The sequence below is a fragment of the Limanda limanda genome, chromosome 9 (assembly GCF_963576545.1).
Source record: "Limanda limanda chromosome 9, fLimLim1.1, whole genome shotgun sequence".
NCBI classification, from domain to species: Eukaryota; Metazoa; Chordata; class Actinopteri; order Pleuronectiformes; family Pleuronectidae; genus Limanda; species Limanda limanda.
The window spans coordinates 21696552-21713692 of NC_083644.1; the positions used below are offsets into that span (position 1 = coordinate 21696552).

A 17141-nucleotide genomic window follows, 5' to 3' on the forward strand; every position below is an offset into this window, starting at 1 on the left:
TTTTTTTTCACGGATGACCCTTTCTGATATTGAAAGTAAAAAAGAGGAAAGCTTATTCAAAATTATGAGATGAAATCGAAAGTATGAGATACTAAGTCATTCAAGTCGAGTTATAAAGTCATCACTTTTAGATGCTAAGTCATTATTTTGAATTGTAAGTAATTTTAATTATGTGAGTCATTATTTTTATTTACCAGGAGATTTTTATTCAGTTAGTCACTATTATGGTTTAGTGAGTCATTACTTTGATTTACCAAGACATTTTGAGTAAGTAAGTCATTGTCTATGTCGTTGACATAGTGGGATATTATATTGTGTCACTATTTAACGATACTGTTATTTGGAAATATTTAGTCATTGTGTTGGGATATTGAGCCATTGATTTGAAATGGTTTCACATGATAATGACCTACAGGCTTCTATAACAAAAAGGCGGAAATGGGCTTCTATATTTTTACTGTATTAAAGTTACACAATAGCCTCAGCAAAATGCACCTAAAATATCAACAGTAAAACTACTTGTTAGGAATACCAGACTAATAATGTATCACACGTATTATTGATTGAGTTTCACATATATAAGTAATTGTGCAAATGTATGGAGTTGAAATAAGCATTAATAGCATCAAATTCAAATAGTGAACAATAGTAACCACTCCTGGAATTTATGTTGGAAAACATGATTTGTTGTTTATGGATTTCCATCAGATTGGAAACACTTGAAAGTGGTGGATCAAAGGACGGATCGTTCGCTTTGATTGGTGTTACCAAAACAAGGGTCCGGCTCGGGCAGTGATTGGAGGGTTTCCTGGATGCTCGGTCTGGGGGGGGCAGCTCACTTCGCCAAGATGGCTGCACGGTCGCTGCGGCGCGCAGCAGCGGCGTCCTGCTGAAATGACGCACGCCGCGGTTCACATGCACTCCTCCACGCACGGAGCTCTCTCTCCATAACGCAGCTCCCGCCCGACACACGGCTGTCCCCCCCCCCCCCCTCCAGTGGACAGTGGACCGAGCGGAACCGGTTCATCTGAGTAAGTACCCAGCCCGAGTCACTCGCTCCCCGCGTCCCGGAGGTGGAGACCCCGCTGCTGCTCCTTCTCTCTCTCTCTCTCTGCTCCTGTCTTTTGTTGTTGTTTCCTGACTGAGCCGTGAGAACCTGGCGAGTCCCTTCCTTCCTCAGCAGCAGCAGGAGCAGCAGCAGGAGCAGCTAAATCAGCCCGACGGCTCCTCCTGCTCCTGCTGCTGCTGCTCCTGCTGCTCCTGCTGCTGGAGGTGGAGGTGGGGTGGCGGGGCTCCCTGGCTCCCTAACGCTGCTTTATCCCATCATTTCAACCACACCGGGCGCTCAGAGGACATGGACGGGTCTCATTGTGAGTGTGTGACTGTGCTCGGCTCATTTTCAAATAGTCTCCACATCCTGGTTGGCTGTGGCTCCCTGCCTGTCTCCCTGCCTGTCTCCCTGCCTGTCTCCCTGTCTGTCTCCCTGCCTGTCTGTCTGCCTGTCTCCCTGCCTGTCTGTCTGCCTGTCTGTCCGCCTGTCTCCCTGCCTGTCTGTCTGTCTGTCTCCCTGTCTGTCTCCCTGCCTGTCTCCCTGCCTGTCTCCCTGCCTGTCTTCCTGTCTGTCTTCCTGTCTGTCTCCCTGCCTGTCTGTCTCCGTGCCTGTCTCCCTGTCTGTCTCCCTGTCTGTCTCCCTGCCTGTCTCCCTGTCTGTCTCCCTGTCTGTCCCCCTGTGTGCCCGCTCCTCAGAGGCCATTCAGGGGGTTTTAATGGAGAAACTCCCAGAAGAAGGAAGAGAAACCTGGGGCCGTCTGAAGCCACAGACCGTTAACCTTTTGTGGAAATGAAACTCTGTGCACACTCTCTCCCTGAGACCGTTGTGCAGTCCCCCTCTCTGCCCACAGCTCGGCCTCCCCTGTGGGAAACAAAGCTCCCAGTGTGTCCCTGTAGCGCAGCTGGACACAGCTGTTGAGCCTGAGCTCCAGCTTCCAGCCCCAGGACCAGGACCAGGACCCGGGCTGCTGCTGCTGCTGCTCCTCAGCCTCTGTGTGTGCCCACAGATCCTCCAGCAGGATGGGAATAGCCACCACACCTCACCAGTAGCCTTCTGGAGCATTAAAAACTGCTTATTATCTTTTTATGTTTGCCTCAGAGGGAGGACACATGCTGCTGCCGGGCCGGGCCATCAAGGCCAAAACACGTTATCAAGATAAAGGAAATTCGTATCGGTCGTTATCGATAACTATCACAATGAATGTCAGATGTCAGAAGACTGGTTTTCCTTGGTGAAGGTTTTGGTTTTAAACTTCCTCATTTCAGAGAATGGCCAATCCTCTAGATTAGAAACAGCAAAACACATTTATCAAATCTGTGTCAGCTGATCCCCTCCCAAGTCTTTTAGTCTATTTAGATTACGCAAAAACTACTGGACAAGTTACCACAAAACTTGGTGGAAGGATGGGGTCAGGAATGAACCCAATAAAAGTTAGTTTGGATCCAGGAAATCATTTCATCACTTTCTTTGTCATTGCAAGTTCTTGGGCTTTTTCACAAATTTCCTCAGAAAATTATTTGGTGTATTCATGGATCTTGGTGGAAAACAAGTTAGACATTTTCTAGGAGTGTGTGCAATTGGGTGCAGCTTGAATTGAACTGAAGGGGACTGTTGGGCCTTGGCAGGGGCATGCATTTTACTGAGGGCCGTTTTGGTTGTTATTGTTTTAGTGCCCGGCCCTAAGTGATGATTCTGCCGCTGGATAACATGAGGAAAGTCACCGTAGCCGGAACTAGACGTGTGATACAGGCTCATTTGCAGGTTAAACTTATCTTGTATCTCTTTCAACACCATCCTTCCCACTTCCTCAGACACTAGTTTACCTACTATATACCTTACATAACCTGGATTTCCACATGCCACCTTATCGACTGCTGTGTGTTCATGCTGCCGTATGGCCATTAGCTACAGTGTAGGTCCTCAAGTGATCAACACCACACCATTACATCCATTTGCCGGCTGTGCGGCCCCCTGGTGTTAAGTAGGTTGTTGCGGCCGGTATTACAGTGCACATCATCCTGTCACCAGCCGCCTCCATCAGGGCTTATATAGGTTACGATTGAGTACCCGCAATCCTGTGAGTGGATGTTGTGAGTCCCCCTCCCTGCTTGATTTATCTGTCTTCATCTCTCTGACTCCATCTGCCTCTCTCCCACCCTCCCACACTGGCCCAGAGCATATATATATGTGTGTGTGTGTGTGTGTGTGTGTGTGTGTGTGTGTTAGAGCGCACGCTTATGAGTTGTTTCTCGCATATGGCTCTTAGTTCCGGTAGCAAGCCGTCAAGACTGAAATGCAAAGAGTCTCACTCCTCCTCATTCGCTTCTCCTCCTCTCTGTCTTCCACTCCGAAGCATGAGCATCTATTCTTAGTCCTCCTCCTCTTCCCCTCAATCATCATCACCATCATCCGCCCGCCCCATCCGTCCGGCCCGTCCACCTGTGGCCTCTCCACCTTGAGCTGATGAATGGGCGGTTCAGGTGATTGTCGAGCCAACAGGGGGTTTGGGTCGTGATGCACTTCCCGTGATGTCACCGTGTGAGTGGGTGGAGGGTTTCTATGGTTACCAGGATGTCTTGTCCGTCTCTTGTGCGTGGGCGTGGGAGGGAGTTTCCCACCATGACAGCGCCTTACATCCAGGTTTTGTGTTTTCTGCGTGTGCCGAGTGTTCTCTTGATGCCAGAGCTCGGTGCTGTCAGGTGTGATGAGTCTGTATTGCGGTGCAGAAAAGCGCAAGGCCAGCACAACCCGATCCCTCCGGGTTCTGCGTGTCTGTCAGATTGAGTGAGGGGCTCGCCGGCCGATCGGGTTCTTCGCCTCGCTGAATAATCAGGCAAAGCAGCCAATGATGCACCAGGAAGCCTGAAAACTGGGCTTGTGTCGTGTGTTATATTTAGTGTGTATCAGTGGATCGTGTCGTCTGTTTCTGCTGTCGCTCGTTCCTCACCTTCAGAGTCAGCAGGGGTCGGCCGAGCAGCCTCCACCCACGCTGTGTGCGCTCGTGTCTGTCACATGACACAGCAGAGTGTCCCTGGCTGTGTGTTTACACTGCAGTTTGTGTTCAGAGTCCAGTCAGGACGGAACGAGCAGACAGGGCCCAGTACTGATTTGGCTCGCCATTTCATTTTATTATCTTATCTGTGATTCTCACTTCTGTGCAGACTCTAAGTGCTGTGTGAATCTTTCCATGACTTTTTCCCATCAGACAGAAGGCATCTGTTTCCCATCTACCACCACAGATAACATGGTCTCCGACAGGATCTCTGCAGGCCCATTCATTCAGCAGGCAACCGTTGAATAAAAGTCCACTTATTTTATATGAAGACAGGGGACAGTGGGAAAAATATGACCTTAATAAGTACTTCAGTCTTGGCATAGACGTAATGATGTGGGGGAATAGCTCATTATTATATGTGCTATTTTGTATGTAACGTTTGTTCTTACCTGCTGCTTTTCTAAGTGGAATCAGACTTTTACTGATCATAAAACATTACATGTTCTTGCAGGAATTAAACCTGCACCTAAAGTATGATACAATATATATAATACAATGGAAAAGTAGCATATTTATAGTCAAGGGAATCAGCATCTGTTTGAGGTCTTTGCTTTAAAAAATTTCAAAACAGAAATTATTCTCATCAGTTAATTGGCAGATAGTTTCAGTCATTTTGTTGTTGTGCAAATTTCTGTTGTTTCATCTTGGACAAGCTGTTCTTTCGGTTGACACACGTGAGCTCTTCTGTCAGCATCTAAAATATGCATTTATGATTTTAAAAGATGAATATGAAGTGAGAAACCATAGAAGAACTTCTATATTCATATGTGGAAGTCTTTCAGGCTGTTGAACTAAATTCATCACAGAACTAGAACAGCACTTAGAGAGCGCATTTATCTGCCTAAGCTGATTGACCTGTTTATCACCATATTGCATTTATATGTATTGACATCAGATACAAATACCATTATTATCATAATTGTTGAAAAAACCCTCCAGACAACGTTAAAGAAATCAAATCCGCTCCAAATGTTAATGTCAGAAGGATCTGCTTCACCATCCAGGCTGAACAGTTTTCTGAGAGAAACCCTCTCAGGTGGTTTCGCATACATTTGTCATGGTGATATGTGGTTAATAAAGTTCAACCCTAATGCGCGGCATCATTACCGTCAGCTGATAATGAATTATAATAGCCTCACGTTGTGTGTCATTAGTCTCTTGGACAGCTGATTACAAAGAGTTGAATGGTCCACTGAGGGAAATGTTCCCTGGCTGTGGCATGTGTGTGTCGCTGTTCAGGATGAAAGACGAGGTGGAAAACACTGGTTTGCATCTGAAAGAACAGCATTGTGGGTATTCCACAGCAGCACGTTGGAGAGATGAGACACGGGCTCAACCGAAGCTGGTCTGTGAAGAGCTCGAACCAGTACACACACACACGCAGACTCTCATCCGATCAGTTTGGCAACTTGTCCTGCAGCGTTGATGCTAGTTATGCACAAATTGATCATTATATTTCTCCAGCTGTGATAGTTTCTAATGAATATCACGACGCAGACAGATTTGGATGTGAAAACGTAAACATGTTTGACATTGCGTAGCTGCTGTGTTTGAGTAGGTCCCGCTTTATCAACCATGTGCTGCTCGCTGTTTGTAAATGTGGTGAACAAACAGTTACTCACTCATATTCAACTTTATAATAATAATCTGCACCAAATTGCATATCAGTCCCCTAAAAATGCCTGATTTTGTCAATGAATTATTCTGAGAAATCAGTCAAAATGGTAAACTATTCGCAGTGTTTCATTTTTGCATCATCTTTCTCATAAACAAACAAACAAACAAACCAACAAACAAACCAACAAGCAAACAAACAGGGGTGACAACAGAACCTCCTTGTGGGAGGTGATGAGAAAATCTCTGCAGACAAGTTAACACACACAAGTTTAAATAGGTGTGTGTGTACCAGCTTCAGGTCGACAGCTTGTTTAAATGACACAGATTGTTTGTGTGTTTCATGTCCGTGCAGGATGAACTCGTAATATCACTACAGCATTTCTCCACATAATTACTTGCCTACTGTTCCTCTCTTTCTTCGGCTCCCGCTCCGCAGCCACCAGTCACCTCAGGCTCCGACCTGCCTTCACCTCAGTCACAACAGGGAGCTGCAGAACAGAGGACTTTGTATGGGAGGGATGAGAACAGGCGTGACGACTTGCGTTCTTGCTCTTCCAGGGAATCCGTCTCGCTCGTGAGAAGTCGGTGATATGAACGCAGATTGTTAATAGGCCTCAGAGGAGACATTTTATCCTGACGCCTCGTCTGTATTAGTGGAACAATCCATTTTTGTATGGTCTGGTTCTCCCTGCACCAAGCTGAATCCCAATGCGGCTCAGATTTCAATTAGACTACCGTGCTGGCATCTGAGGTTAGACTACTAATAGCAATCTGAAATGTTTTTGCAATGCTCACCACTTTCTGCTTTGACTCCTTTGTTGATCTCTCCTGCTGTCTTCTGTGCAGACGTCTCACTTTCAGCTCAACTGGTTTTTATGGACCTGGAGAAACAGCGTAGGCCTCCTGCCAAAGTATATGTCTGTAACAACTCGTGTGAAACCTGTTCTTGTTTCTCTACCAGCACATGGCTTGGCTCTGTGCAGTGCGCCTCTTATTGTCAGTCAGATTGGCCACGGTTTCACCAAACAGAACAGTGGGACACCTGTATTTACCCCAACTCCCCCCACGTGACCACTTCAGCCTTGTTATGAGAGAGAGTGGGAACTAGGAAACAGCAGACAGTGGGGGCGGGGGGGAGGGAGAGAGAGACATAGAGTGGGGATGTACAGCAGCGGCTCACCACTCAGGAGAAGCCTTCTGCTGTCAGCCAGCCTGTGTGGGTTGGCACCGCTTCCCAGGCTTGTCAGACTGATGGAGTGCTTAAACTGGGACAAGAGGAGAGCTGCAGCATTTGCTGCGTGGTTGGAGCAAATACTACGGCGCGTTGGCCACGGAGTTATTCTGAAGCTCTGCTCTGTCACTGGGAGAAGACGCCCTCCAACCCACTGCAGCACCCAGCACTGATTCTCCAGCCAAGTGTCGGGGGAAGTTACTTCACATATGACATTTTGATTTTTGCTGTGCTGACAACCAGCACAATAAGAACTGTGTTAGTCAGCAGGAAGTGTTTGCATTGGGGGCGTGTGATCAGCAGGGTAAGTAAGATCAAATAGATTTGTCTTATCGTTTTAATAGCTCTGGGTGTCTGATGGGCCCTGTTCCCATATGCAACTTCAACATGTCACAGTTGGAAAGGTGGTGCCGCCAATATATAAGGGCAATGATTACACGTTATAAATGAACCACGATAAAGCATTTGATCCATATCATTCAGTTCTATGATCCCTTCATTCCAAATTACAATGTCAGGTGGTGAATAAAGCAGGAAGCGTATCAATGATCATAAACATTGTGCTTTTACGAAGTGTGTCACCAGATGGAAGCTTCTTTTGCTTTTTTCTCACAAGCACTTACTCTTAAACTCTGCATGACGGGATCAGCAGCTAGGTTAATCATTTTTTTACAGACTCATCAATTGTTATGCATATGGAGAAATTGCAGAGAATTTCTTTGACAGCCCGTTGATAGATAGAATACAAGATCATGATTTATTTTTTGCGGCAAATCCAAAAGAAATCATGATGTCGTGAAAAATGTTTAAGTCTCCTGCAGTATTTTCTGCAGTGGGCTGAAACACTTGGTGACGGTATGTGTGAGCACGTCGCTTCACCTTTTTACTGGTGTTCTGCAGTGATTCATAACAGAGGTAGGTCGCCTCGCCTCAGCTCAAAACTACCTTGTCTAATATTATAAAGCAAATTTAATGAGGGTGACTGTAAAGCCCGTCATGCACTAAATTGATCATGAGATAAGATGTGTTAGGAAATGGCTGGCGTACCACCTCATCTGAGCCGTTTCCCCGGCGAGACCCTCCACTCGCTGACAGACTGAAGGCTCAATTATGCTTCTACGTATCCGTTTCGCGGAGAGGGACGCACGGAGACCAGAGAGTCTTTTTGATTTATGCCTTTCCGACGACCATCCGTCTGAAAACAATTCACCGCCAGAACAGTAGGTGGCGCAACGGAAGACAAGCTTGGAGAAGCCTACCTCACGAGTAATCAGAAGAAGTCCACGCTGTTTATTTACTTACTCGCCACTTCCCTCACACACAGTGTAGGCTACGATGGCAACTAAATAAAATAAAGTGACACCCAGCAGGTCAAAATGCTGATGTAATCGTTTCTTAGTGCAGCGGTTCCCCGGTCTTGTGTCCGAACTGTGTTGCTGATTCCACAGCTTGAAGCTCTGTGTAGCTTGAAGCTAGACGGAGCTAGCTAGCTTCCCCCCAGCTTCCAGACACAGTCAGCAGGGACTCCCGATACTAACTACTACCCAGTGTTTGCTTCTAACATGACGGTATTGTAGAAACAGTGTCACGATAGCAGTGGAATTAAAGTCGTGACAGCGGGTTTTTGCACTGTGCACGAAAAGCTGTCCGAGGCGCTCGGAGAGGGCGTTTCTCTGTCCGTTTCTGTCCGTGTCATAACAAACGGAGTAGCATATATCAGCCTTTAGTCACCGCAGATTAATGCAGAGCAGTGAAGACCAGCAGAGCAGCGTGATGGAGCAGAGGATGAATCTCTGCTGTGTCACAGGTAGAAACAATCAATCAACTGCAAGACCGCCCCCCCCCCGCAGCCCGGACTCTCCCCGAGGCACACCTGTTACTAGTAGCCTTACTATAACAACTGATACGCAAAGGAGGAAATCAAATCCACACCAAAAAATAACCTCTTGCATGACTCCCGAAAAAAACCTCCCTCTGCAGTCGTCTTCCTTCTCTCACTTTTGCTCAGCCAGTTTTTCCGGCTCTGCGGTGGCTTCTGCCTCCTCTGGCACAACCCTGTGTTTGAGAAACCCTCGCACTGCACACTGCCCGGCCTGTCTCCACGCTGTGTGTTTATGCAAGCACGCACGCTCACATCTCTCCCTGAGCTGTGCTTTTTTTTTTTTTTTTTCAGTCGCTCCTTGGACAAACTGACTCGTAAAAGGAGACTTATTCAGCAGGTCATGTCACACCTCCAGGTATGCAGGCATGGGCAAGCCTCTGAGTTTGCCAAATCCCGTTCATTGTAAAGGGCTTGGGTGTTTGCCTTGTGTTACGGATGCCTCCTTGTTTTTGATGTTTTTGAGATGGTTTATGGAGGGAAACATTGACGGGAGACTCGCTGCTAGAGTTGAGCAAGAGATGACGTAAGACTTGCCAGCTGACATCACAGTGGTATTTATATCCCTAAATTAGGCTTCTACGTGGCTTTGGCGAATATGCCCCGAGATGAATGTTGAGCATCTGGAGGAAGTTGCATGGATTGTGAGGTGGTCGTGTGCCAGTTGGTATTAAGGACTCTTATCCCCTTCAGACATTGTCTGTTTCTCAGATCATGTTGGCTCAGCCTGTGTGCTTTGTGTGTGTGTTTGACAGCAGGAGTGGAAGATAGTTGCTCTGTGCAAGGGTCTTGGCTGACTTGCCAGACTAAGCTTGTCCTATTGACACACTTTGTCTGCAGGGAGCTGGGAGCAGCACAGTCCAGCTTTCCTGTGGGTTGAACAAACCCCAAGCAACGCCCCACTGTGGTCTCACATGTGGCACCGAGTGGCTCTGTTCTTACTCGGGCTGATTCCAGCTAACGTCTCCAATGCTAAAAGTCTCCGCACTGATCTCATTGTACAGTGAAACACAGGCAAATGAACTCCGGCGCTCCCCAACATTTCTATGGTTTTAATAATTGGATATGAAGCGGTGTCTTTTTGGTGCATCGCTGAGTTGTTAAGTCATAAAAAGTAATTTTCTCCTCTGTGACAATTTCATTTGAAGATTGTCTTATGAGGCCTTAGAGGTAAAATGCTACTTTTCTTCATTTATTTTGACAAAAACAAACAAACCAAGATTTGACAAAAGTCAGAAAGCTGAACACAGTTTTTAGTTTCTAATTTCTACTTCAGTAATCAATCATCTTGGGTCTCCTTGAGATTGTTAACTAGCTTTTTAGGCCATCTTTGAGGCAAACATTGTACATTCGAGATGACAAAATCCCAAACAAATCTTTACATGATTGGTCTTTGATTCGAATATGGTGCCAACATCAACAGCTCGCGTCCCTTATAACATCAAACCTCCCAGAGAAAGTCTCGGGTGAGGAATTCTGAGATTTCCTCAGAACTGTAAAGAGACTGTGTGCAATAATAAAAAACAGACTGTTGCTGTGTCTGATTTCTGACAAAGCCAGCCAGTTAGAACTCCTTGAATTTCAACACACAGCTGATTTGTATGTCCCTGCATCCTTTGCCCTGTCACAGGACACAGTTACTTACTTATAGGTATATTGTAGCTCATACATGCTTAGACCCCAAGTAATAGCAGCTTGGCTCACAGATTCACACAGTCTAGCATGATCCCTGCACACAACAGCAGCTTTGGGACTGCTGGGTCTATTTTTAGCACGCTCCTACTCACAATTTGATGTTTCAATACACACAAATCAAAGCCCTTCAAACAGATGCTGCCCACACACTGGAGACCCTTTGGAAGTGAAAATCTATCAAGGTTGCTTCCTTTTGTCAATGCATTTGTTCCTTCAGTGGTTTTCAGAAGGGAGTCTCTCAGCTTCTGCTAATCTAATATTCACTTCAGAATTTACACTAATAGCCCAGAGTTAAAAGAGTTTTCACTGTTTCCGTGTCTGTGGCCTCTGTCTTGTTGGCTGTCTGCGCTTGTTCGCCCCTCTTTCCCGTCTCAGTATCTCTCTCTGTGGCTTTTTTGTCTCTAGCTCACGGCACTTTGATTCTCTTGACAGGCAACACGCAGCCCCGCGGCACGGTTTCCGGGTAGACACCTCATCTTCCCCGGCACAAAATCCTCATTTTTAGCGACATGTCAAGAGACGGATTATGCTGGATGAGATTAATTTTTTAAACTTCACTGCTAGTGTCTCATTGAGACGATGCGACTGAAACTACATTGAGACCTTCATCCTGTGTGTCTGTGTGTGTGTGTGTGTGTGTGTGTGTGTGTGTGTGTGTGTGTGTGTGTGTGTGTGTGTGTGTGTGTGTGTGTGTGTGTGTGTGTGTGTGTGTGTGTGTGTGTGTGTGTGTGTGTGTGTGTGTGTGTGTGTGTGTGTGTCTCTCTGTGAATGTGTGTAAGTGAAATATAATTGAGTTGTTCCAGAGTGGTAGTAGCAGTAGGAGGTGTCCCAGGCTGCCTGCAGCAGACTGATAAGCTGCTCTCTCGACCAGGTTTCTCAAACAGGCCACAGGTGAAACCATCGTGTGTGTTTTTGTCTGTGCGTGTGCGTGTGTGTGTGTGCATGCTTGTGTGCCTTAGTTCGGTCTCTCTAGGTACAACCTCTGCGAACAATTTGAGGAATTCATGTGGAAGCTCAATTCTGGCTCCAGAGATGATTTTGCTTTACATTTATTGATTGATTTAAAGAATACCCCAATAGTCCCTTCTATTCAATGAAGTTGCACCGAATTACGGGGACTCATAGATAGCAGTCCCCCTAAATGGGCCAAATGTTTGTCATCACAATTCATGCATTGTTACTGGGGAAATTTCCCAATGTTAAAAATGTAATTAAAAGTTCCTGGAACTGCCCTCTGATCCAGCCCAAGCTTCAATGGGCTCTTTCTTGACACAGAAAAATCTGTTACGTAGATTTCACATCAAACAAGTCTTGTTGCAAAATGAAATAGGACAGTTTATTAATTTCACATGATTGAATAGTAGCTCAAGTTTCAAATGAGAATTGGAAGGGCGATACAGCAATAATACCATGATGTCATGACATCTTGATTGGTTATTCTAAAGTCTCTGAACGTGTCGCTTATGTTATTAGTTGCAAAAGGCTCACGGGAGCAATAATATATGAGATCATTTTCTTACATCATAATAACGTCATTCCTACCATATGATCTGACTTGTGACTTCCTCCTGACGTCACCTGATGGGGAATATAAGCTTTAGATTGTCTCCCTACCTCTACTGTTTGCCGAGATGTGTTGGGAAATGTGTTTTTTGGACCATGTATTTGTTGACCTTTGACCATCAACACACACTCAAGTTTGTTGACAGTCTGTCCATGCACTGTTGAGTTATACTTTGCACACACACACACAGACAAATGAAACTAGGCTGTTCTGGTGTGAAGCAAGATAAAACATGACAGGCAGCCCTAACTCACCAAGTTAATTGCTGAGATCTGGGAACGTGTGCGTGACAGGGCTATAACGATGTCAGTCTGTGTGATCACCTGAATGTTTCTCACCGCCCGACATCTCTGTAGCAACTGTTCTCCAAAATATCAGCAATAACTCTAAATGCAGTTGCTAATTAGCAATTAACGGCCAAATAACTGGAATTATCCTTGACTATCCAACCAAAACCACATAAAATATGGTTTCATTGCCCGTACACACAGACGTGTAGTTGCACCGGCACCACTCCCTGCACCCGGTACACCTGGTGCTTTGTGTTGGGTCCAGAGACATGGAGGCTGGAGTAAACACTGTGGACTTCAAACGCTCGCAGGAGGAGGGGCAGGCGGCGGCGTTCTTTTGAAGCTCGCCACTTGTCTGTTTTCCTTGCCTCTTTCCATCCCACTGTTTTGCATCTTTTCCTTTTACCCCTACGTCCCCCTCCGTCTACTCCACCCGCTTCCCTCGCTCTCTTTGTTTTATCTGTCTCTTTCGTCATCAGTTTTTTCTGCCTCTCCAACCTTCTTCGTCTGGTGCTCGTCCCACGCTCGTGCACCAGATTTCCTTTTGCAGATGGGAAGTCATTGGCTGCCTCTTTCTGTGTCTATTTTTTGAATTGGCAGCAGTCAGCTTTGCCCTGTCAGTGACAGCATATGGAATGTGTGAGTGACACAGAGACGATCTATAGTGTAATTTGTGTAACAGTGCGACGTCTTTGTATTAGCTGTCATGCTAGGTGGGAAGGTTTTGCTCTTCTTTTCTGAATAATAATAATGACGTGTGAAATGTACAGTATTTTATTCCTTCCCTCATGATGTGAAGCAACAGATGTTGGCTTTCAAGATGCTTCAACAAGGCCAACACAAGGTTATATTTTAATATTCAAAATAGTTATGGACAAAGGAATACAGCATTTTTTTTTTTTATATCAAATTCATTCAATCACAAATTATAAAGGGAAAAGAGTCGCTTCTATAGAGCTAGACAGTGTGGTTCCGAGAGTCAATACTCAGTTCATTCTAAGTAGAGCTTTTAATTATCAGCCATACTGTTATAACCCTCCCAGTTGGATTTACCACAAGCTATGAGATTGGGAAACAATGTTATATGTTATGATATCAACTACATTTTGAGATAAATGTGTTTTATACGTGTGTGGAAGTACTACACCCCCCACAATCCTCACATGTAACATGAAAATCATGTTGGCTATGCTCAGATTGGCAATGATTGAAAGTCGTTCGAAAGGGCTCATTTGCAATGGTTTAAGGGATGAATAGTTCCTTCTCACAATCCTTTACCTTTTTTCTGTTTTCCAACATTTGTTTGCTCCGACTCAAATGTTTTTTTGTCACGATTCATCTCGTAGCTGCTCTGCCTGATTACATACTTCTGAAAAATAAATGGGAACTTATCCTTCAGAGCCAGAGCTGTTGTAAAAGTGGGCTCTCACTGTATTGAATGCATTTAAGCATATTCATATTCATAATATTGGTTTCACGGCCAGTGACTTTACTGCTTTTGCTTACTCTCATTCACCCCATTTCCTGCCACAGCAGACAGCTGTTTTCAGCAACGCCACAAATGCCCATCTCAGTAAACTCTGCACTACCTGCTGGGAACAGAGTTTAACATTAAGCAGCTAAAGAGATTAATATTAGTCGGAAGAGAGCAAAGCAGATCAAAGAGTGCAAGTTGGTCCGACAGTTCTCCAAATAAATGTCACCGTGCTTTGTGTCTGCTGGACGTCTAAATAAATAACCGTTTTTTCAGTTCTCCACCAAGTTAGCTATATAAGGCGATAACATGTCAGAGTGGAGAGTTTACAGCTTTGTTTCATTCGCACCAGTTGCCATGAAATCAATTCACAATGCTTTTTTCAATAATAAACACACAAAAACTGTTGTAGATCAGTGTTTGTATGTGTACTTATAATATAGTTCATTATAGTGGCATGTGTCAGCAGAGATTCAAACCCCAACAACAGTGAAACTGTTCTGTTTTGTTGCTGTGACCATGACCAAGATTTATAACAAATATCTGGCAACAAGCAGCCTTTGATATATGTCACAAATGACATGCACAAATCCACTCCCTTCACTGTTACTAGTGGCTGCCTGCATCCGTTTCAAAACACGAGTACTTGGGAACCATGCTGTGAATGGTTCGAGTCCAGACTACTTCCAGGACATGGTCAAACGGCACACCCCAGCCTGGCCAGTCCGCTCTGCTTCGGCCAATCGGCTTGCTGCTCCCTCACTGCTGAACGCATCTTTTCTGACTACACTTTGGATTAAAACAAAATAAAAGAATAATAAATAAAAAGAAGTAGCACTTATATTGCACTTACATGTATCACTTTGTAATTTGGCTTTTTTTTAAGCAAATTGTACTTACTTGACTCTTGTTGTTCTGGGTTTGTACCCTCATGGATGAATGCACTTATTGTAAGTAGCTTTGGATAAAAGCATCAGCTAAATGAAATGTAATACACACTGTTCTGTTTGTGTAGATGCTGTGTCAGCCTGCTATTGCAATGTTTTGATGTTTAGAAATAAATAATGTGTTCAGATAAATGATCAATATCTCATGACAGTCCAACTCCAAATCAGGTCATGTTTTTTTTTTTTTTTTTACCCAAAGCGCCGCCCGGCTGCTCCTGTTCTTCACGTACGATGACAGTGGTCAAGTTTAACCTTTTTAAAAGAACCTTGAAGTTCAAGTAATAACCTGCCACATTTTCCGTTGAATGCTCCCTTCGCTTTCTGTGGATTATGATGACTCGCCCTGTGTTTGTGGCTCTGAGCAGCAGGAGAGAGTGACACACTTGTGTGAAGTGGAAAGAAAAAATCTGTCGTAGGTTTCCTGCCTTGTAACTATATATACACACGAACGCCAGAATGTAGCTGCATGTATTTTTCGAAACAACAAGTGTTGAATTTAACACTGAAGTGTTTGCAGTGAGAAAACACTTCACAGTGTTTTACATCGACTGCGCCAGTTTGTTTAGAGCGAAGAGGACAAAGTTGGCTTGCGTCAGCGACTGTTGCTGAACAAACAGTGCAGAACTATAGAGACACGATACCTTTAAAGTACACTGTAGGAACAGAATAGCGCCGTTGGTCATTTAATCGTGTTTGTCGTGATTATAAAAGTTCTTCTCTCCATCTTTTGCTCAGGTGAGAGTGCGATGAGGAGAGGCTTCACAGTGTGAGGCCATGGGCTGCACCTCGGCCAAGCAGGTGTCGGCCGTGCCCAACGATGAGGAGGGACGCGGCAAGGCCTACAGCAATGGAGACCTCTTCACAGGTCTGTTCACACACACACACACACACACACACACACACACACACACACACACACACACACACACACACACACACACTTACACACACGTACAGACAAACATACACACACAGGGACGTCAATAAAAGATCCACAGCTCCATTTCACTCAGTTAATTGCCCAGCGTTGATCCATTGCCCTGTCTGCCCTCACAATGTATTTTCTTCATTATAGCTCAGTGTGTTTCAGTTCTCCATTTCGAGCAATAACTGTCACAAAGTAACACTGCAGTCAGTTTTATTACAGGGAGTGGGGAGTTAATGTAAGAGGAAGTAGCTGGTTAGTGAGGCTGCAGGGTTGTGACTCTCTCAGGTGTCTCCTTTACGTTCTACAAGTGAAATACATTATTCTGAAAGATGGATTCTGTCATTTTAGGTAGTTCTTATCACACACTGTTTTGATAAGTTTAGTTTCAAGTTGATGCTAAAAAAAAAGGATTTAACACATGAATTTTACACTGTTTCCACATGCAATTTCAGTAGTTTCACACAGTCAGAATGTCTTGGCCTCTGTCGCTTAATTTTAGCCATTCTTTTTTAAATGTGTCTCGATTGGAGATGTAATAACAAGAAAGAAGAAATGAAAACATTAAAGCCTGACAAAAACATAGTTTGATAGCTTTTCTGTAATTTTAGCTTTTCTTCTGTGAAAGACTGAATAGTTTTACCACTTCAAGCCTCTAGCTATTCAGATGAAATAGAAAAAAAAAAGAACAACACTTCTGGACTCACAAATTTAATATTCAAGCCAAATAAGAGTGGGAACAGGTGGATTAGTCACTGGATTGACGCAATAGACAATCAATTCTTTGTCAATTCTCAAGCAAAAATGCCAAGAATGGTCAAACTCTGGCTTCTTTACGTTGAGAATTTGCTACTTTTTTCAATTGTACATTCTTCTGAACAGAATATTTTGAAATCTTGGAATCCTGGTCGTACAAAATGGTAAATGTGAAGATGCCAAATTTTACTTTGGAATATTGTCTATAATTGGACCCTTCCATTCATTTCAGGACGGGGTTGACATGTGGAGAGACAACTGTGAACCTGAGACGTTATATGTGCTATGTAAATGACCAGACCGTTTGCGACAGCGCAGCTTTAATTATAGCAGCGACAGTTGTGCAGTGAGGGACGGGGCCGAAAGTGAAAGCCTGAGTGAGAGAGAGAGAGATGATGGACGAGGGATTAACAGCGATTAAGAATTAGGAGCAACACTCTGGTATAACTGGTCACAGGCAGATGGATGTGGCAGATGACGATCCACAGGAGGTCCTCTCGCTCTCTTTTTCTCTATCTCTCCATCATCCCTCCTTCCCTCTCGCCCCTCTTCCCCACTCTTCTTCACCATCTCGTCCTCTTTCTGTGACCTCTTCTTGACCCGCTGCTCTTTCTCTTCCCCTCTATTCTGCCTCCGACACGTCCTCGTCATCCTCCT

At 44.8% G+C, this 17141-nt stretch overlaps 1 protein-coding gene across 2 annotated transcripts in view; it reads left to right on the forward strand.

Annotated features, from left to right (window-relative positions):
- Positions 1-839: 839 nt before the first annotated feature.
- Positions 840-17141, forward strand: part of zgc:92140 (uncharacterized protein LOC447854 homolog) — a 28542-nt gene continuing 12240 nt past the window's right edge. Inside the window, exons 1-2 of one of the 2 annotated variants that reach the window (XM_061078406.1) lie at positions 840-1031; positions 15539-15668. In XM_061078406.1, coding sequence (XP_060934389.1) covers positions 15578-15668 — 91 coding nt within the window. In that variant the 5' untranslated portion in view covers positions 840-1031; positions 15539-15577. Of the gene's footprint in view, positions 1032-1306; positions 1371-15538; positions 15669-17141 lie in introns of those variants that run through there. The other variant, XM_061078407.1, reaches the window with a different exon arrangement.